The sequence below is a fragment of the Vanessa cardui genome, chromosome 17 (assembly GCF_905220365.1).
Source record: "Vanessa cardui chromosome 17, ilVanCard2.1, whole genome shotgun sequence".
Taxonomy (NCBI): domain Eukaryota; kingdom Metazoa; phylum Arthropoda; class Insecta; order Lepidoptera; family Nymphalidae; genus Vanessa; species Vanessa cardui.
The window spans coordinates 8138987-8163095 of record NC_061139.1 but is presented as its reverse complement, the minus strand read 5'-3'; the positions used below and the strand labels follow the sequence as shown (position 1 = coordinate 8163095).

Sequence of the window (24109 nt, the reverse complement as noted above, 5' to 3'; positions counted from 1 at the left end):
GCTTTTTAGCGACTAGTTACATTTTCTTCTCAAAGAGGAAAGGACGTCTTAGTCACTGACCCTTTATTCGAATACAATTAAATAAATATGTGCAAATAATTATTATGAAATATGAATACGTGTATCGTTTATACCTACGCAAAGTAAAGACGATGCGAGTTATTTAATAGTGATCATTCGATGACGAAACGCTAGAAATCTATAAAGCTAGACAGTTTAAGTAGATCACAGACATCTAGGCGATAGGTAAAAGCTATTTGTAAATTGTGTGACATCTCAGTCGTTGGTTGGTTTCATAACATGGGTGCGTCAGATTGTGGTCAGAGGTTACGAAAGTTCTAGATCTTATTTAGGATACATAGTTGCGAGCTGCGTCTCTTACGTCAGAGCTTCGCACCTCAGCAACCTTTAGTGTGGAAAGTGGTGGGAAATCAAAAAATTTGCAAAACCATTTTCAAGAAGGTTACCTTTAAATTTTCTTGCTTTGTAATTTATATACAAAAACAAGGATAATCATAATTAAAATATTGCCTTATCAAGTAGGCTAATGAAATCACTCTTGATTCTTGGCAGTCATAGTAATGTATTAGATGGAAAAAAACCAGTCCGAAAAAGAAACTGAATAATAATTAAAATGAAGAGAATACTCTTCATTCTCTGAGGTCCCGGGTTCGATTCCCGGCTGAGTCGATATAGATTATCATTTGTTTTCTATGATGTCTTGGGTCTGGGTATTTGTGGTACCGTTGTTACTCCTGATTTTCCATAACACAAGTGCTTTAGCTACTTAAATTGGGATCAGATTAATGTATGTGATGTTGTCTCATATTTATTTATGTATTTACTCTTCATATTAATTGCAGAGTTTATGTCATCAGTAGTCACAGGCAAAAAGGACGTGACGTCTTAGATGAGAGTGATAATACGTATAATTTGTAATAAAATGTAGCCTACGATAGGTATCCCAATATATTTATAACTCAAATTCTTTATTTAAAATGTTAAAAATAGAGATAAAAGTTTTCATAAATAATAACGACTATAGGTATAAAATCATACCATATTAAATATTTAAATATATGTAAAAAGGCTAAAATAAATATACACGTTATACATGGTAATATTATAATTCTATTATGACGAATATATTGTTGCTATGGTCATTTATTATAAACCAAATATAGTTTTATAAATAAAATTTTGTACATATCGAAATCAATCTTATGAGTCGCGTGATATTTATATGACCTAGCTTCCGATTCGCCGGTCAATGCCATTTGGTTACAACACACTTAATTATCATAATGATGTAAATGAGAGTGAAATCAAAGTATGTTTGTAGAACGGATTCGGTCGTCTCTGATCTTAAATGATACTAATGACTATTGATTTCTTTAATGATTATAAATTATCTGTCAATGCAGTCAGTGACTTATTTGAAATTAGAACACGAAACCTTCTCACGTCATAAGTCTTAATTTAAAACGAATTAAATTGCGAAGCTCATCATTTTTAAATACAAAATGGATGCGGCTTATTTTTACTAGATAGATTGATTAAAGAGGAAAGTTTATATGTATAATTTATGCACAATATAATAAAGAAACAATAATAACTTTAGAGTTTTTTTTTAGTATATTTAGTATCAGTAGGGTCGATAGTATACTTATATAATATATTTGTTACTAATGCATATTATAATTTGATGTTCCTTGCCAGTTTGAACACGAAATCTGCATTTATAATAAATGTTCTTTGTGTAATGAATAAAAGGTTCCGTATCTGCGAATCTTAATAAAACATGACGCTTTCAAAAACGTAGTCGTAATAGGAAGACTAAAGAGTTTTTTGTGCTTAATTAGTAAGTTATGTTTTGTATGCTCTAAGAATTACAAAAAATCTGGTAAGTGGGTACAAACGTTTTGAGAAAAATCGGTTTAAAGACAACGAGATCACTTTAAGGTATTTGAAATTTAGAACAATGAAAATCAAACTGGCATCATTGACCATATATGACACAATATTAATTAGATCATTGTTGCGTTGCAATATATTTACAACAATATTATGTATATTCACAGTAACATTGATCACTTTGATAAAATCAGTGATAATCATTGTATGTGCACTAGGAGTAAGGATAAGCTTATAACGCCAAGTTTCCGACTCCGCAAAGTCAATAAATCCTTCTTGGGGCAAGGTATCCGTTTCTATAATAAAATTCCGCAGAAATTTTTAACTTTGCCGTTTAGTAAATTCAAATCGTTTGTAAAAAATACATTGGTAGAAAAAGCATATTATTCGATACAAGATTTAAGTTTAAGAGATTTAAGTTTGAGAGTTAATACCTGTTGACTTCCAAGCAGGATACATTAATTGAAATAATTGTATTGAATTAACATGACGTTGTATTTTTTAAATGTTAAAAAGAGTAACTACTGAGTTTCTTGCCGGTTCTTCTCGGTAGAATCTACTTTCCAAACCGGTGGTAGCACTGGTAGCTTCAATTAATTGTAAAATGACGATTCAAAAGTGCTTATAAAAGCCTACTTGAATAAAGTTTATTTTGATTTTGATTTTGATTATATTAGATGATATCCTTGTTTATTACATTTAGTTAGGCAGACTGACTATTGGGCCATCTGATAGTATTGGGCTCCACTGCCTATAGTTATTGCTATTGTGATATATTGTGATATATCTATCAGGGCACAAAGATATATCCCTTGTGCCTGTGTTGGCGCACCCACCTTACAAACCGGAATACAACGATACCAAGTAAAGTAAGTAACAGCCTGTAAATTTCCCACTGCTGGAATAAGGCATTTAGGGGGACATCTTCCATTTAGGAGAGGGTTTGGGACATATTCCACCAAGCTGTTCCAATGCGGGTTGGTGGAATGCACATGTGACACAATATCGATGCAATTAGACCCATGCAGGTTTCTTCACGATGTTTTCCTTTACTGCCGAGCTCGAGATGAATTATAAACAAAAATTAAGCACATGTATATAGTGGTGCTTGCCTGGGTTTGAACCCGCAATCATCGGTTAAGATGCACGCGTTATAACCACTGGACAAACTCAGCTTATATACTATACACTAATACTAAGTATTACTGTGTAATTTATGGTGGGTGGATGGTATCTACCCAGACGGTATTTTATAAAAAAAACACCTAGTAGTTTTATATGGACCTTATGGTCCAGCCGTTGAGAGAATGCCTTCCTATCGATATACATTAGTTGATCACGACAAGTGTTACACTACTAAAATTAAATAATATTATTTTCGCGTACAGTGCAAAATTAATTTTACAGTCTTTAATGATTTCAACAATCGTTGATAAGGTTAATAAACGATAATGATATTTTTATGTTAAAATCGATATCTCGATTATCTCGATTCTGTCGAGCTCCCGGTGTTTAAAATAATATAAAATCGTTGGAACTGCGTCTGATCAGAGGATAACGTTTAATTGAGATAATTTATTGTGTTTCGTATTTCGATTCAGCTGTACAACCTCCTCATAATTTCTGCTGTGGACATTTATCGGGTTTTTTATTTTTTTATTGTAATAATTCATAGGGTTGTTATTCATTATTATTTATTTAAGTGAAACTGAGCATTCTTGTGTACCTATAGACTTCTGCTATATGTCCTGCGTACGGTTGACTAGTCTTTATCAGAATGGAAATTAGTAAGAGCTTCACTTTTAGTTGCAAATAATCATTTGGAAACGTGAAATTCGTACATTATTCATATTAAAGTAAACTAACAGCCTGTAAAATATCCACTGCTGGGATAAGGCCTCCTCTTCCATTAAGGAGAGGGTTTGGAACATATTCTACCTCGCTCTTCCAATGCGGGTTGGTGGAATGCACATATAGCAGAATTTCGATGAAATTAGACACATGCAGGTTTCCTCACGATGTTTTCCTTCACCGCCGAGCACGAGATGAATTATAAACACAAATTAAGCACATATATATAGTGGTGCTTGCCTAAGTTTGAACCCGCACTCATCATCTCAGCTCTTTATTATATTCATTATCCATAACCTACTCGTAATTTCAATGATATGTATTTTTTTTTTTATTTTTTAACTGATGTACCTATACCTACTTGATGACCGACCTTTTAAATGCGAATGTAACCGCGAGCTTCTACTAGTATGTTTTAATAATATTTACTCTGTATTTATGTAATGAATAAATACATAAAGAAACAGGTCCAGTATAGTCACCTAAAGTAAGGTCGGTATTTGAAAGGGCTCTTAGTCAAATAAGTTATTTGTATTCACTGGTCAGTTGGTTTTCGTGAGCAAATTAGTCCATTATTCTCTTTGTCATGTCGCTTTAATCTCTAAATATAATACAATTGTAACTAGGTCGTATCTGCTGGTAAAGTTTTATTTTTCTATTTGAAATCATACCTAATTGGTCTGATTTTTGATCGATCGATTCATTTAAATTCAATAATATATGAATCACAGCTAACAAAATGTATATGATCAATTTAAATTATATTAAATGCTGTTTTGATTTTTTTTAGGGTAACTTTAAAATAACTTCTTCAATAAATAACAATAACACTTGTTAATATTGCAATGTCGGGTTAAGAAAAGGTTCGTCACCTTAAGATCTACTTTCGTGTGCTCAGTATGAGCGATAATCTGCTTTACCGATCGAGAATGACATATTGCGTCGCAATTATTTGATGTTTAGATTCAAAAGGTACTAAGAGTTTAATACTTGATAAAGGAATGAATTTGAAAACTGACGAAGGTTTCCTTACTCTGACTGTATGTGTTTATTTGTTCTGAAATTTTCAATAACAAGTAGGAAGTTCTCGAAGCCCTCATAATCCTTTTTCTTCTGCCTAGCATTTTATTAATCATGGCTATTGCCAGGATGTATCTCCGACTAAGGCTACTCCACTTTGCACGGTCTTTAAATCAACCTGTTAAAGTCAAGTGGCTCTCCTATTTCAGTTAATCTTTTTAAAATTTACTTGGTGGTAGGGCTTTGTGTAAGCCCGTCTGAGTAGGTACCACATACTCATCAGTTATTCTACCGCCAAATAACAGTACCAGTATTGTTGTGTTCCGGTTTGAAGGGTGAGTGAGCCAGTGTAACTACAGGGACAAGGGACATAACATCTTAGTTGCCAAGATTGGTGGCACATTGACGATGTAAGGAATAGTTAATATTTCTTACAGCGTCATTGTCTATGGGTGATGGTGACCACTTATCATCACGTGGTCACCATCACCCATTCAATATGACCGAGCATATGGGATGCTCGGACATATTGAATTCTCCCTCGGATTATGGAAGTAATGCATCTGTATTTCTACACGTACTTGGTCAGAATTATGTATATCTTGTCCAGTACAATCACTATTTAAAATAGACTAAATGGTTCAAGGCCATATCAATACGTTATTTATTTCATTACTTATTCTTATTTAATTCTTAAAGATCATAGTGTTTTATAGACATGGAGCCTCAAATTATCATTGCACGTATTAAATTTGATGCGTAAAATGTTTTTCTCACTTTTTTATAACAAATATACATGTTAATTTTTTTAGATATCACTATTTACAAATAAAAGACCTGATCAGCGAAAATATTTTTCGTTTATTTCTTTCGACTTGATAAATTATCTCTACACGATATAAAAATGCGATTATTTTTTCATAATTATAGAGGAAGGACAATACATACATATTACATTCAATATAATCCATACATATTATGATAGAGAAAAAAAACAATTTTTTTCCGTTTATGTTTGATCTGAATTTAAAAAGTTGTATATATACTTTTATTGTATCCATGTGAGGCCGGGACAGGAAGCTATTTAAATAAATAAAGCCTTCATAACCGAATATCACAACTGAGGAGTTAACTTCCAAGGAAGAATCCACACATTTAAGCCGTTTTAAGCCACCAACCTTGGGAACTAAGATGTTATATCCAATGTGCCTGTAGTTACACTGGCTCACTCACCCTTCAAACCGGAACACAACAATACTGAGTACTGTTATTTGGCGGTAGAATAACTGGTGAGTGGGTTGAACCTACCCAGACGGGCTTGCACAAAGCCCTACCACCAAGTAAAATACAAATATTGTTATTCAAAAGGTAACACGCATTTCTAGGAAAGTCTTATACAAAATATACTTATTCAAACCATTGTTTTCTATCAAATAAAACACATAATATATTTTATTATTCCACACGTAGCTAATAATTTAAATAGACAAGTCGTTTCAATAGCAGTGTTTTTGAATAGTAAATAACAAATATTTATGTTTTCTATACAAAAAGTCGTGAGGAAATCTGCATGTACGAAGTGAAATCCTATCAAATGTCAGTTTAACTTGTTGGTTAACAACATAATTTAAGACTTAAAACCTTCTTGTGGGAATTTGGATGTTTCTTTAATTTATGCGGAAAGTACATGTAATATTTTATTTACGAATAAGTAGAGGAAAAAGTCGATAAAGTGCAAGAATATCATAAATCAGGACATAGGTAATGTATAAAGATGTGATATAATGATAGGATAGTAACTTTTATTTTGACATATAGTTTTATTTGTATAGTTGATGAAAAAAATTTTTCGGACTTCGCTGACTAATTAGTTGTACTGCTACCGAAAGATATTACGAACGAAGAGATTACTTGATCTTGTATATTTTTTTCAATGTCAACAATTTTTATTCGATATGGAAGTGTTACACCTACTTATTGATTGTCAAAAACTACCATTTTACATTAAAAATAACCGCTTTAACACCTATTTATAATCATTTAATTTTTTTTTTAAACTTAGTCACTTCTTGGTTTAAAAAATATTTGCTTAAAATATCTAAAATTTGCGTAATAAATGTAAAGAAAAATAATATACAAAAAACGTACACAATAAAGTACTAAGCTACTTGTACAAATAGATTTGATAAAAGATTGTTGTTAAGCCCCGTTGCCTTTCAATTATTTATATAAAATTCGAATACAGTTCTTATCACGAAGGCCTTTGTTTAAATGGGTACAGGATATTATTGTAATCAAAATTCAATAAGAATATATAGCACACTTTTAAAACGATATTACCCATCATACATCATATGATTTGTGTGAAACCAGCTTAAGAGTTTCTTGAGAAAGTGACGTAAATTTAACCCGTCCTCTCGAAGATAATACGCTCGAAAGTGAAACCAAGGTCGGCACTGATGTTTTTATACACACTGTCTTAAAAGTAAAGACGCTTACACGCAATCTTTAACACATAAACACGTATGTTAATAGCCGTTTGTGCTGCTGATGAAAACTGGCTGCTGGTTAAGCAATATCTAAATAAAAATGTACATTTTACCTCCTCATAAATATTTGTACAAAAGAATAAGTAAAAACTAATTGTAACAAAAGTAAAACAGCTTATACGCCTCATAAATACTTCTGAGAATTGCTAGTTTAATTCCGTGTCTAAAGATCTTTTGAAAACGCTGGTACACCAGACCCAAATTATGTTAATCTAATTTGCAGTGATCTCATGTAATATCAGCAAAATGGAAAGTAGTGATATATAATTCGTAACCTTAAGTCTACATTTATAGAACATTGTAAGCAATCATGTATCAACGTCTGCGGTAGACTATTCATTGTTTGTATGGCATTGGCTAGTCGGTATTAAAACGATCGAAGGCTTTTGAGTAAGAGCTAAGGCAAGAGAGTTAGCGATCTGTTTAAGAGCAACGACCTTGGATATAGAACAGTGTATGGCAATCGTAATAAAGTTATCGCACTTTTATTTTCAATTTATGTAACATAGGCTTCGCATTTGATACCATTGTGAATATTATATCATATTTGTATGAGGAAATATTCAGTTTCGCTGTTATTTTTGATCTTAAGCCGTGTCCGAAGGCTGCCTGCTATCGACTGATAGTGGAAGTAATTGGACCGATCGTGCAAATTCAATGTCTTGTAGGTAGGTATTAAAACTATTTAACGGATAACAATCTAATTGTAACGTATCTAAGCAATTTATATCAATCAATATTCTTTAATAAGACACAAATGAACGCTTAATACTTAAATGTAATGTGTGAATTAATTTGATCATTTACCTGATCCCGGTACGTCTTCATAGTAATCGTCGTCGTCGTAGTCGAGTATAGCGTGTAGTTGAGTTTTACCCCCTGAACCGCCTGTTTCTACTTTAGTGAAGCCTCGAGGGCGATCTGGAGGTATTTGTCCATTTGTACCACTATTACCACTAATTTTATTTCCAGCCTCATTTTGCTTCCGCGATGCCGATTGAGTTGACGGTGTCGCAGGACCACTTACAATATTAAAGTTTTGGTTTGAGACGCCATCAAACCTTCGACTAGATGGTGGACCAGTTGTGGTCGCTTGCAGAAAAGGTACATCCGCGTAACCTGGGTTATAAGGTGGTCGTTGCCCTCCATTTTTACCATTCTTTCTTTGCGCATAGTCGTAATCTCCAGCGGGATCATGAACATACTGTCCTGTATTGTCATAATTTGCATTGATGTCATGAACTCGCTGATTTTCTATTTGTAAGTTGAGTCTCGTATTTTGTTGGTATATTTGTGTATGTAGCTGACTGTTGAAAGGATTTTGAGGAACATTATTTTGCTGTGGATAATGTGTGAATTGGTTTGGTGGAGGCAGATATGCTGTACCAGCACGCTTTCTAACCTTTGATTTTCTTGGCTGTTGTATATTAGGGGGTGGTATGAAGGGTTCGTTGCCAGTGTACTGTGCTGCGTATTCTGGTTGTTGTTCTTCAGGTGAATAGAGAAGATCATCTAGTTGTACTCGCAAAGGGGCAGACGGTGTTGCCGCGAGCGCAGGTGTTGCAGCATTGATACTGGCCACCGTAAAATTCGCCAAAGCCATGATTCAATATTCGCTCGACATTGCCTTAAATGTCAACTCAAATATTTATGCGCTATTACGATCGCGCTTGCATAATAATGTAAGCAGCGTGGGATAGTCAGCTGCGCGAGCGTCTTCTCATTGTAAAAACAAAGAATACACTGCACTGCCACTATATTTCACTGAATCACTTTCGAATACGTGCACCGCGTTTACCTGTAACAAATTAATATATATTACATACAAAGTTTAATCGTATTACATTTTAAAATTACAACGTAAAGTTATATTTTATTAAGTACCGCAAATTAAACTCTGTTATAATCTATTCTTGAATGATAATATTGCCTAGATTTAAACTTATGATATCGACACCAACTGAACCAGTTTGTATGGTCGCATACAAAGGTTTATAGCTGGATTTCCCTTGTTTCGTGATATCCTTGCCACTTTACAAATGGCATTCATATTTAAAGGCACAAGTCGTGATCAACGAACGTCGATTGCAGATGCTTTTGGTACCGAAATAGGGAAAAACCGATCTTAAGACGAAACATTCGCCTTTGTCCTTGTACATACAATAGTTACTTATTCTTAATTTCTCGCCAATGCTTATAATACTTGCTTCATTTGTCTCTGTTTTGAGTTCATATATTAATACAGTAATGTATGTATTAGTTTTATAAATGTCTATAAATAATTTGTTAATTTAAAAACAATTCCCGATGATCCAATAACACGTATCAACAAAGCCTGATATTATCCTTAGAAGTTAATGCATTTATTCATGTTAATCGAGGTAAAAATGTTTGTTTTAATTTTTCTAAGTATCTGATAAACTACGTCTTAAAAAAAAATTCAAGAAATTTAATCGATAAAACATAATTTAATTCATTATCTCGGTGTACTAATGCACAAAATCGTACCAAAATCTTCAAGCTATGATCCAGCCATTTTCTATATGAGAATCCTGTTATAGAATTATATATATATATGTATATAATTACAGCTTGCACGTGTTCTAAAACAAGGATGCAACAGCTCATATGGTTATAAATTTTCGTTTGTGTAATATTCGTGTTGTCCTCGCACGTCTGACGCGACCACTATCACCGAAGAGCATCAGCTTCACGACGGTACATGACAAAATGTATGTGTCATAGACGTGGACGGTAACATGCCTTTTGAAGGAAACATAGACGAAAATGTAACCTATTGTTTAGATACGTTTAACCTTGCAAACATATATTTCTATTTCGTTATCAAGTTGGAATTGGAACTTTGCACAATTTTTTGGTACTTTTGTAAACATTTTTTACATAATATTGCAGGAGTCATCAATTTGTTTTGGAGTAGCATGGATGGGGAAGGTCTAAATTTTCTCCTTGAAAATGAAATGGCGCCTTAGTCCAGCATTGAGATATATACAGACTGTTACTAAACTTACCAGTGCAGAAAACTGGTGAATATTCGAATATTTATTGGAAGAAAAGTGAGATATTAATTAGTAATTGATTTTTTCGTCATCTTACAACATAATAAGACAAACTAAATATTTTATAATAAATAAAATTTTCTCAAATGCAACTAAATTGATTAATTTGATATCCAAATAATATAATTTTTTTTCTCATGAAACAACTTTTCAGGTGTCATTTCGATTTGCTTTTTTTAAGTGTATTTTTGTTAAATTTAACGAGAATATTCTATAATTGACCTTCTTAACGCTCTACATTTTTATAAACAGAAGATTTACTTCAAAATGTGACATCAAAAGGAGTTATATAAGTAATATGTAACACAGAAAACAATAGTGTTTCATAATCGATCACATTGTTTATAAAGTATTCTGAATACGTACTTTTTATCTGCTTTTAACCTTCTTTCAACGTTATATTTAAGTGGGAAAATTGCCGATCGTAATATAGTTTTTATTGGACTTCTGGCAGAGCTTTGAGCACCTGGGTTGGTACCATCGTTTCATACGGTATTATTCGATTTAAATTTCTATTGATGTGTTAACTTGAAAAGGAATAAGTGCCACAAAAAATAAAACTTCTTAAGTCCTTTTCTTGGCTTATGTCATTAAATAAAGTTGCTTAGTTCTGCTCTTCTAGTAACTAATTCACTAAAATTTTGGCAGTCTGAGTTTCCTTTTTTTGTGTTATATTGAAGTTCGATTTTTTTTTTTATATTTCAACATGATTACTCTGAATTAACGAATTAATTAATTTATAACCTGTGTCGCTCCAGATGATGTAAGGTTTTTAACGATATATCAAACATCACAAATTTTTCAGACATTTTAGGTGATAGTTAATAAATAAACCCACTTTTATATTTATTTATTTAATATTTTTTGTCGTTTATTACCGTAAGTTTAGACATGAGATAACAAAAGTGTTATGTATATATATCTAGTATATATAATTTAGATTTAGATTTATTTTTTTTTTAGATTTAGATTTAGAGATGATTTATTTCCCATTAAGAACAAAGTTCACTTACATAGGAAACTTAAACTAGTAACATAATAATAAACATATATATATTTAATGGTGACCTTATTTATACAAACATTCAAACATAATTATAAAGTTTGACAGTATGTTTTTAATTTAGTTTTAAATTTCACAAAAGATTTTTCGTTAAATATTTCTTTCGGTAGATTATTGTACATTAGCGCTTAAATTTTATTTAATTAAATTTAATTCTGAAACCTAACATACATTTTTAGGCAGTCGTTTACACTTATATTTTCACTAGTTTCAGCTTTCTTCAAGTTTTTTTATTGAACACGGTAAATATTGCAACAATGTAGTTTTATAATATATCGATTTAAATGTACTTATAAAAGTTTTTCGAATAAAGTATATTATGATTTGATTTGAGTCAACAGGTGACTTAGATCTGGCAGCTTCTTCATGCAATATATGTGTTTGGCTGTACAAAGGGGTAATTTTGCCAGTATTTTAGGTAAAACTCATTGTGGATTCGATTTGATAATAATCGATACTTCATTCACGTGCCTTTAATTTACTTAGACATCGTTGCAGTGTGTTCGTTATATGGAAACTCTCTTAGATTAGGTATTATAACTGTCGTGTTTAATATTTTGTTTGCTATTGGTGGTAAGCTGATTTCCAGTATATGAGCTTCTCCAATACTTGGTACACGAGGCAGAACTTTTATGGATGCGTTTGTTTGCTTCATCATACCCTCGATGTTTTTTATACAATCGAAGACAAAATGAAAAGTAGAAACGAATAAAGTATATTGATCAATTTGCCAATTCTGATCTTAGATTAAGATTGAAGTACGTCAACACACATACAGATACAACTTTCAAATATCTATTGCTTCTACTCAAATCCAAACACTTCCTCAATAAATGATTTAATAACAATATTTTATATATAAATTAACTGCCTGTCATTCTTTTATTATATGTAATATTTTCTTAGCGCCACGATCAATCCGAAGGTTGTAATTGCTTATAATTATATTGTTTTACTGTAGCAATCTACGAGTAATACTTTTTTTTGCTGTGTTGGAAATATATGTTTTCTATTGTAAAAACATACCGTTGAAGTGATTAGTAAATAACTATTATTATTTTTTAATAAAAGGCTCATTCTAATATTGTTACGTGCATTTAAATGAAGTTAATTGAAAATCGAATAAAAATTACATAATTTTTTAACAACACAAATACAATAGACAATGACATAAAACTTTGGACAGCTCAATTAATAACCAGATTGTCAACTTTGATATTTTTTGCTAACGTTAATTAACGTTTGTTCCTGATCGGCACAAAAAGCTACTGTAGACATAACAATTGGTTTAGCAATTTAAACACTATTATTTAGATGAATTACAAAACGTATAGTCTTTAAATGAAGCAGGAACGATTTTTTGGTCTATATGATGAGACCTAACATCTAACCTTTAAGTCAGAGCACTAGTGTTGCCACTAGTAAATAAGATATAAACTAAACTACTTATAATTGTAGAGCCGTATGGAAAAATAAAACAGAAAAGAAATCTACTAGCATAATACAATAAATAATTTTGTTTTACTATTTTAATTGCTATTCATAAAAGTGAGGTACTTTTTTTTAAATCTATTATTTGTTTAATTATTTTATAAAATAAAAGGGTTGCATGACTTTTAAAGTTTTAAATAACAACTGTATTGAATTAGATGCGGATGATTTACTATTAGTTACAAAACAAATTCTAATAACAACAGTTTTTTAATAAAGGCTAAAAAACAAGCAAATCAAGGCCTACCTACTCGTCATTTAAAAATTTCTATGGGTATTATGGGGAATGGGTAGATTTACATCGACATACCATAACAACGGTATGTTACATTCTGTTACATTTGGAAAAACTTAAAAAATTATATAAGTGTATCCAGAGGTTTTTTATGGTTTTCAAAATTTATTATACATGTATCTTAATTAATTTTTCTGAGTGAAAGTATAAGTGCAAGTATATTATTTAATTATAGTGTTAGCAGTTGTTCCGATTAGCATACTTTGATTTGAATACGTAACTTTTGTAAACGTAAGGAGGAAGTTGAAAAACATTTTTCAAAATATTTAGTTATTTTTTTTTTTTAATTTAAGCTAACATTTATATGCCATGGTCTGGATTCTGATATTCCTCGCACTCTCGCACTTAGCTTTACCCGGATCTACCTACCTGCTACCAATGTACACACTTTTTTTTCGTATTTCATATATTTGTTTATTTCCTTTTGCTTTTTTTCTTCAGTAGTTATTTATTGTATTTCTCATGATTTACATTTTTACAATAATTTGTTATAACGTTTCCGTATCTGATATAACGGTTAACAAAAATGTAATGTAAAAATAGGTAATTTTTTACATAGCCACCCAGAAGTAAGTTAATACATTTTTAAATATTACTAATACATTTGATAACATGGTAGCCCTACATTAATGGTATGGTTAAACGTGGATTGACGTATCTAAACAAATCATACACAAAAAACCGTTTTCGAATTATTTAGATATCTTAAAAAGATTCCGTGATTGAATTTTTCAAATTATACAAGATGGTCTTAAAATATGAAGTGTCCCCAAATGTCGGTATTACATCCTTATTATAATTATGTAAATGTATCTTTGTAATATGTCTGTAACTGTACTATGTATGGAATATAGTAAATGTATACAAAAGAATGATTTTTTTTAAATATATATAAGCTAGTAATCGTAATAGTAGTCAGATAACGACCTTGTCACTTTATTTCGAGCAATACTTACTCATTGGAATGTAACAGTGACCGTGAATACAAATGCTTCAAATATTTTTTATTGCAGTCATAAAAATTATAAGTTATTACTTGTAATACTATACGGTCATAAAATGTGACTATACAATGTCTGAGGAATACATATATGACAAAGGAAATATGCGGGAACATATTTATAAAACTGTTCGATATTTTCGATCGGGCTATTTTCAACTTAAAAAATATATTATGGTTGATAGATTTAGAAAGGAAATAGGTTTTTTAAATATTTGTCAACATGCTTTAACGTACCAGAGCCCCGGACAGACGAATTCGTTAAGACATTCACTTACTAAAAAAATTTCATCAAGTGTAATTTTTTTTAAGTCAGTAAGTCAGTCAGTAATTGCCAAGGCTTATTACCAGACTGATGCAGGTTGACCCAGTAACAGCTTCCTATGTTGTAGTCATTTAGTATAGACATGTAAAAAAAATAGAAGTGAAAAAACATTAATATAATATTTTTTTATAATATGGCAACACCGGTGAAAAATTTCAGAGAAAGTACAAAGTTAAAATATAAGAAATATAGTAAAAAAATTCTAGTACTTACTACTGTTATCTTTTTGCGGAAATTCCACTAGTGACTTACAAATTCAAATTACAATTTGTTTTAAATGAAATAAAGTAGCCTAAAACAAAAAAGCATTTTTTTTCTAATTTTATCTAATAATTAAAAAAAAATGTTTGATAAAAAAATTAATAGCAAACATATATTAAAATCAAGAGTGTTATACGCAATAAAAAGAAAGTTGGCATTATTTTGTGGATATTTAATTTGTTCGACTGAGCCAAAGTATACCGTGACCCTGTTCCGCCAATCATGATCACGTAATAATAAATTGATGATTACGAGTGTTACTCTTATCATGGGAAAGTATAACACGTTATATACTATATAAAATATTCAAGTAATTCTTTGAAGACTCAAGAAGTTTTTACTCAGAAAAGATAAAGTTAATTATGAAATTGTTTTGTCAAATATATCAATCAGGATTAATATTTTAGAATTCTTATCCTGATTCCCAAAAAGTAAATATGCCATCAACTGACATCCCGTTGCTGGGAAAACCTTAAGAGGAGAGAAGTCCTCTTATAAAGACATTTTCGAGTTAATCGAAACGAAAGCGGCTAAAAAGCATTTGTATGGATAAATATGCGAGAGAATTTCATTCGATACTAGCAGGTTTTCCTTTACCATTGAACACAAGATTAATTATAAACTCAAATTAAGCCCATGAAAACCCAGTACCTTATCCGGGTTTAAATCCGCAATCTTCGTTTAAGATATACGTTTTATTGTATTTCTATTTAACTTATTAAGTTCATTTCTTCTAAACAATATTAATAATATTCGAGTTACCAAACGTCTTGTTTACCCAAGACATGTCCTCTTTTTTGTAGTTTCCTGACAGGATGTAGATAGTTAGCATCCTAGGCTTGTATAGCATCCTGATAAGGTATAGTATTTTCAATTTTTCACGCCACTACTGAACTTTTTACGTTACCAGTGGCCTCTTGACCCCTGAATGGTCATTTTCCTGGCTCAAACATTATTATTACTTTTCTTTATCAAATTTAACCCATTTTCACCATACATTAATCGTTTAGATTATATACTACCTTGTAACCAGGTTCATCAAAATTCGAGTTCTACTTTTTGTAACTTGGTGTTGGCACAACAACAACACAACAACAGTCTGTAAATTCCCACTGCTGGGCTAAAGGCCTCCTCTGCCTTTGAGGAGAAGGTTTGGAACATATTCCACCACACTGTTCCATTGCGGGTTGGTGGAATACACATGTGGTAGAATTTCTATGAAATTTGTCACATGCAGGTTTCCTCACGATGTTTTCCTTCACCGCTGAGCACGAGATGAATTATAAAGACAAATTAAGCACACGAATCAGCGGTGCTTGCCTGGGTTTGAACCCGCAATCATAGGTTAAGATGCACACGTTCTAACCACTGGGCCATCTCGACTCGGTGTTGGCAACTCTTATATAATATTTAGAGAAGTTCCGAAAAATATTGTCACATTGAAAATATATCTCTCGATTTGCTGATTAGAGAAGTGATAATAACAGACCTGTTCTGGGGTACTCTTATCACAAACTTTGTATTTGAATTAAGGGGAAAGTAGTCCCTTGAATTATTATGGGGATTAATTAATTATAATTTAAATTTGCCCTTTATTGTTTCGTCACTCCTGAACAGGTAACCAATTTTTTTTCTGCAATATATAATGTATAGTCGTTTTCAGTTTCTGTCATCTTTATTTTGCTGAAATGTTTACTGTTATTCATGTAATATTTCTTGGATGGCATTCTAGTGTTCAAGTAATTCCTAGTAGAAGTATAGCTAGTGACTTTTATTCCACAAAAAGCGGTCTCGTTGATTGAGGATATATTCATTTCACTTGTAATTTGCTATTTATTGTTAGTTAGTCACTTTTGGACTGGACTACTTTATTGGACTGACAATTTTTTTTAGAAATTTTTCAAAGCTAAAAAGTATTCATTATTTTTGAGGTCCGTCTCTTTGTTAATATATATTTTTTACTTTGTTTTAGTTGAGTTTTTAAATAATTTTATTGTTCGCGTCAACTCTCTAACCATAGAGTATCATCATATCAGTTTAAAAAGTCGAAAAATAAACTTGTTTGTAACATATTTATTTTTTAACATAACTTGCGCAGATAAGTCAACAAAAACTAGATTACCATAGTTGATTTCGGTCCGGAGGACGTAATCATCATTAGTAATACTTGTAATCATAAATTATATGGATATTACCGGATAATTTGATATAACAAACAAGCTGGAACTGCGGCTTTACGAGCGCTAAATTTATAAAAATGCATACACACCGCATTTTTAACCCTTTGAGGGGTGAACAAAAAAATAGTCTGAGTCCTCGGAAATGAAAATACTCTTTAAATTTCATCAACAAAAAATCAGTTCAATAGTTTAAGCGTGATGAGGTAACAAACAAACTTATTTCCGCATTTATAATATTAGCATAGATAAGGATGGGAAAATATATAACATATAAAAACAATATGTAAAATCGTAACGGATCAATTTCAGTTAAATTATAGAGATAATACCTTACCCTAAACGATACCAAATATAATATACATATATGAACATATTTATATAATTGTATTTAACTAAAATGCCTGGTTTTTTAATATTTTTTTTATGGTATAGGTTGGCGGACGAGCATATGCGCCATCTGATGGTAAGTAATATATCAAAGAGTAATTACTGAGTTTCTTACCGGTTCTTTTCAGTAGAATATACTTTAAGAAAAGTGGTATCTTCACGTAATATACCTAGTTGTTAAATGTTGATTCAAAAGTGTTTGCAAAATCTTCTTGAATGAAGTATATTTTGATTTGCTTTATGTGGTTTACTGTAATCACCGCCTGTCCGGATTTGTTATAAACTATCTGTCGTAACAATTTCACGGTAACATTAGCATTATGTATCCATTTATCCTGTGTCAATACTAATGGTAGAGCCATGTGTACTCTAGGCCACTTCAATTACATTGTAATATTCGTCAATCGTTCAAATTGACGACCTCCGTGGTCGATTAATGTGTACACCGGTCTCATGGGTACGCCACTCTGAGGTCCCGGGTTCGATTCCCGGCCGAGTCGATTTAGATTACCATTAGTTTTCTACTCGGTTGAGCGATTTGGTCGTGAAAGGGCAACAGACAGACAGAGTTACTTTTACATTTATTATATAGAAGAAGATAAAGATTTCGTGGTAAACAGATGTGATCGAAATCCAAATAACAGTACTCAGTTTTGTTGTGTTCCGGTTTGAAGGGTGAGTGAGCCAGTGTAACTACAGGCACAAGGGACATAACATCTGAGTTCCCAAGGTTTGTGGCACATTGACGATGTAAGGTAATATATCTTACAGCGTCATTGTCTATGGTCTATGGGTGATGGTGACCACTTTTCATCAGGTGGCCCATATGCTCGTCCGCCAACCTATACCACAAAAAAAACCACAATAATTGTTACAAAAATAATGATTTTTCTGTCGATAACATATATCCGTAAATGTCGTATAATCGAGATATCTCGATATTAAATACATATGATATTCAGTTTAATGGACGGGCATGTTTGACGTTTACATCCGTAAAGTTTTTCACTGCCTTCAGTAAGTATGTTCCAAATAATCATTTCGTTCTGGATTACGGTAAACTCAATGAAAATATTCACAATAAATTACGAACATTACCTCCACTGGTGATACACCACTGGTGATATGATGGCTGGTTCGTTTTTTGCTCAGAGGATCGGAATTGCGATTCAACGGGGAAATGCTGCTAGCATTCTTGCCACCATTCCACGCGGTCAAGATTTATACAGTAACTATTTTTAATTCATATTTGTATATATTTAATGTTTTTTATTCTTAGGTTAATAAAAAAGTATATAATTAATTATATAAACAATATTTGTTTACTTTAATTTATTTTACTACTACTATTTAATCTATTATTTATATCATTAATTTGTAATTTTGACAATAAATAGACAATTCGCAATTTATATGATAAACAGCAGATATGATCATCGTTAGCAATAAATGATTTGTCATAAGACATTTACATGCTCTGATAGACATGTATAATTTGTTTTTGTGATATGACGAACTGATTGATGGGCCAGCTGATGTTAAGTGGTAACATCACCATTACCATCAGCTTTGGATGCTAAGACGTTCCAGTATACACTGTCTCACTTATCCATCAAACTGGTAGAATAGCTGACGAGTGGGTAGTACCTACCCAGACGGGCTTGCACAAAGGCTATCGAGTTATTTAATATTTAAATTTTAATCATAATTGCTTTTCTCTTATTATAATAATAATAATAAATATTGGGCAACGTCAAATACATTACTCTGATCCCAATATAAGTAGCTAAAGCGCTTGTGTTATGGAAAATCAGAAGTAACGATGGTACAACAAACATCCAGACCCAAGACTACATAGAAAACTAATGAAATTTTTCTACATCGACTCGGCCGTGAATCGAACCCGGGACCTCAGAGTGGCAAACCCATGAAAACCGGTGTACACACTACTAGACCACGGAGGTCGTCAAATCTCTAAAAACTCACTCTTAAAGTATTGAAACTCTACATACGGCGATAAGCAATTTTGGTGAGTGTTTGCTTTAAATGTTAGAACTATAAGAGTCATAATCGCATATAACTTTTTGACATTTCACGAGCGAGCTCTGTGGTGAGTTTCGAGTTTATTCTTACAGAATATATATGTAGTTGGATCTGTTTGATGTATAACGTGTGTATGATTAAACGTTGAAATATTAATAAGTAAAATCAATCAACGTCTATATACCGTTTATTATGAAATAAAATTATTAAGAAATAGTTTTATACAACAATATTTGTAAATCATTAATTTATTATACAAATGAATATATTATCTAATGATAAAACGTATTTTTTTACATAATCGATCAATAGCGGTAGTTTGGATACATTGAACTCAAACTACAAATATGATTTCGATAAATCTTTTTTCAATAGACAGTCCTTTATATAATAATAATAATAAATTTATCGGAGCAAAAAACCACATATCACAAAAATTAGGTCTTTCCTTCCAAAACAGGTTAAGTTACCGTTAAAAATATTACATTTGTTTTCAATTTAAATTAGTCGAGATGGCCCAGTGGTTAGAACGCCTGAATGACAAAACCGATGATTACGGGTTCAAACCCACGCAAGCACCGCTGTTTCATGCGCTTAATTTGTCTTAATAATTCATCTCGTGCTCAGCGGTGGAGGAAAACATCGTGAGGAAACCTGCATGTGACAAATTTCATAAAAATTCTGCCATATGTATATTCCACCAACCCGCATTGGAACAGCGTGGTGGAATATGTTCCAAACCTTCTCCTCAAAGGGAGAGGAGGCCTTTAGCCCAGCAGTGGGAATTTACAGGCTGTTGTTGTTGTTGTATGTATTAAATACAAACAATAGCAGAGAAATTTAATGAAAAAAATGGTAATTTTATACAAACGAGCATGTATTTGAGTGTGCCTGCATGCCTGTGTATTAGCAAACAGAGTAATATAATTTTTATATTAATTAAATACATAATTGTCTTCGATTAGTAGAAGAGTAGAGAGCTTAATAGTTATTATAGAAAATTATGTTTTTTTTAGCAATATTAACTGTAACGTTAATTATAAAAAGTAACATAAAATAGAGTTATGTCCCTCGACATAATTAAACTTAAAAGCACTTATTACTAGATCCTTAAACCATTTTATGTTATACAATCTTGGAGTTGCTTTGATTAATTACAGAATAAACAATTTATTTTACTATGATTTGTCTTTGTAAAATAAATACTAAATGTGGTTTTGTGATTATTTATTAAGCAATCACGACGAAAAAACTATTCGTTTGGTTAAGAACAAATAAAATATGATATTCGTGGATGAGAGAATATAATTGAAGCACTGACCACAAAACGTTATGGATTTAATATACCGACCTAGCTTTGTATGGATGCAATGCTGATACTAAATATACTACAGAATGTCTATATACAATTTCCACAGATATTTTGTCATTAGGCAATACAAACTGATATTTTCCTGCATTTTAAATTTGTAATTTCAAATATATTAGTTTAAATTAGGCAGTACAAGGTCATATTGATCTTTATTATATTTACAATATATTAAAGGTACTTAATTGGATAAGGATTAATGCTTTATCGCTTTAGAAAAGCCGCATTCAAATCCGTTGCGTATTGCGTAGTTTTAAAAATCAAAGCAGGGAAAGACTGACAGCGGGAAGCAACTTCGTTTTAAACTTAGTATAAATTGATTAGCTATCTGTCTGGGATAGTTTTTATTTATAGGTTAATAAAGAAAATGCTATGAAATAAGAGGAGGAGAGATAGGAGCAGAGATGGCCCAGTGGTTAGAACGCGTGCATCTTAACAGATGATTGCGGGTTCAAACCCAGGCAAGCACCGCTGATTCGTGTGCTTAATTTGTCTTTATAATATAATCTCGTGCTCGGCGGTGAAGGAAAACATCGTGAGGAAACCTGCATGTGACAAATTCCATAGAAATTTTGCCACATGTGTATCCCACCAGCCCGCATTGGAACAGCGTGGTACAATATGTTCCGAACCTTCTCCTTAAAGGGAGAGGAGGCCTTTAGCCCAGCAGTGGAAATTTACAGGCTGTTGTTGTTGTATGAAATAAGTATGTACAATTTATACCCTATAGCACTGTAGAATAACGTAGATTGCTACCATATTTTTTAAATATATGGATGATCCATAGATTGTCGCCTACATATTATTATAGAATAGATTAGTAAAGATAAATTTTTATTTGATTTAAGATTAGGGATCTTAAAAACGAGATTAATATTAAATCCTTAGTTTAATAAAGCCGAGATAGAGCGATCGCTGATTCAACTATGGCAATGCCACCGAACTTAATTTACTGATTTAATTTGTATTCATAATTTATTTCGTGCAACGAACGTAGAGTGGAAACTTTCGTGTAAATTGGATGAAATTTTGCCACATGTAAATCCACCAAACTGGTGGAACAGCGTGTAGGAATACGCTAAGGATAGCAGTGACCTTTCACCATCAGTGGGTCATATGTTACTACTACTAATAAGTTTATTTAACGTAATATAACTAAACCAAAGAAACATTGTTCAGTAAAATGGAATACAGAAAAGTCACTTTAAATAAATGACGATCGTAGTTTAAGTTGATTAAAATTCATACAAAAACTATCTCTTCAAATTTATTAACCGTTTGGACTTATTAACTCTTTCGATCAATTTAGAACAGCCTTGGAGATGTGTTCAAGACATGTTTTTACGCAAACCTCGAATCTCCGATCCAATCAAATTTCGCCAATGACATAAGGCCATAGCTATTAAGACGTAAGTTTGTTTATGCATTACAACATTTGACATTAAATTAAGGTAAAAATAATACCTGGATATGTTTTTGATATTGCATAATATTTACAGAAATAATCATATTATTAGCTATCGGTAATTACATTACATTCAATTTATTGCAAGATGTTTTCATATCTTACGCAAAATTATAAAGTATATAATTAATTTTTATTATTTCGTAAGATGGCAAAGTAAACAACTTGAAAATTAAATATAAAATAAGAGATTACCTTATAAAATTAAACAGAAGAACGTGTAGTGTACGTGACGAAACAAGTATATAAAGCACACGTAAATTAAATAAACTATACTCTCATAATTGCATATTTACCTTTATTCCTCGTTTACGCCTTCACGGAATTGTTAAACCTTAATGTTTATACCCTAACAAACAATAATTGTCCACAGATAATCTAGATAACGTAACTGTTTATAGGAATGTTTTCAATTTGAATTTCGAATGAGTTCACGTTAGAATTTGGCGGGCTTTATTTTGAGCGGTAAACGCGTGCGTACTGGTAGCCGGTCGCGCGTACACTAGAATGACGCGAACCGCGTACTTTTACTCCGACTGTCTTATTGTCACTGGTCAGCAGTCAGCTGTACGGTGTACAACCGTCAACAGTGAGCCTTCAAACTTCCGATGATGTATGTGTTCCGGCTGGTATGAATGGTTACATTGTGGACGCGGAAACTGTAGCGGATCGAATTCTTTCGAGCATTGTGTGTGGCTGTCAGGGAATTACGCCATTTTTTACGATATGATCATCTGGTCATTTTCCCGGACCCAGCACTCCGCTTGCGGTTCGCACTATCAACTATGCCTTAACTGTAATGCACCATGCGCACTGATTGTTGTTAGAGGAACACATTCTATTTAATATGTTATACATTTTTTTTATTTTTATTATATGTTTAACGGAAACGAGCTCCCAATTTTTAATGCAAAAAAAAAGCAACTTGAGAGATAGAGCCAAGTTTTTCAGCCCTAGACCAGATGATAACAGACAATTAGGTGTGCCATTAAATAGCAAATATTATGGTCATTGGTAAAGTCTGGCCCTAAATAGTTGTAAAGTTGTTGTAGCATTAATATTATTTACAAAGCTTAGTATTTGTATTACTTACAAAGCATACAATGTTTATGTACCTTTGCGATATACTAAATATGTAGCTATACGAAGTAATATAAAATAAGAGTTTCATTTCATTTATTACAAGGACGTTACTCGAAAAGAAGGAAAATCTAATCTAAATAAACACAAAAATAAAACTGAAAGACTTTTTACAAATTAACTCCAAAGGGAAATAGATTTTCGTTTTTGTTGACATTACAAAGTCTTTTTTATTAATTTAATAAGTTTAATATCTGAGTTATACGCTTAAGCAAATCTCTACTATCTTAAAGAAATAACTCTGTACGCATCTCTATTCGATTATTTTTCTGACTATTTATGTATATTTAAATCTATACAGTACATACTGTTGCATTGCAAAATGTGCTTAAAATTTAATGAAAAAAAAAATTGTTTTAACCTAACGTAACCAATTGAATAACTTCAATTTTCAGGAGAATATAAAGATAGTTTTCTTCTTCTAGAAGAAGACCAGTGTTCTGAGTGTCATTCAGACCGCAGATTGATGGTGCCGTTAAGTAAAATGGACAGGCTGTTAATGAAAAGACAAAATAATCTAATCTATGTTTTTGGAATAAATATTTGATATTCTTATAACATTGGACATCTGTAACAGTTAATAACGCTCATATAAGCCTTAGATCCGCTGTTATACAAATGATTTGTTATGCTAGGGCTGTCAGTAGTTTTAATTTTATATACCACACATATGTATGTC

General features: G+C 31.9%; 1 protein-coding gene across 1 annotated transcript in view; it reads right to left on the bottom strand.

Moving 5' to 3' along the window:
- Positions 1-22851, bottom strand: part of LOC124536724 (protein spaetzle 3) — a 51229-nt gene extending 28378 nt beyond the window's left edge. Inside the window, exons 1-2 of the mRNA XM_047113295.1 lie at positions 22587-22851; positions 8142-9132 (exon numbers count right to left, since the gene is read on the bottom strand). Of these exons, the coding sequence (XP_046969251.1) occupies positions 8142-8937 (796 nt within the window). The 5' untranslated portion in view covers positions 8938-9132; positions 22587-22851. The remainder of the gene's footprint in view (positions 1-8141; positions 9133-22586) is intronic.
- Between the last annotated feature and the right edge of the window lie 1258 nt (positions 22852-24109).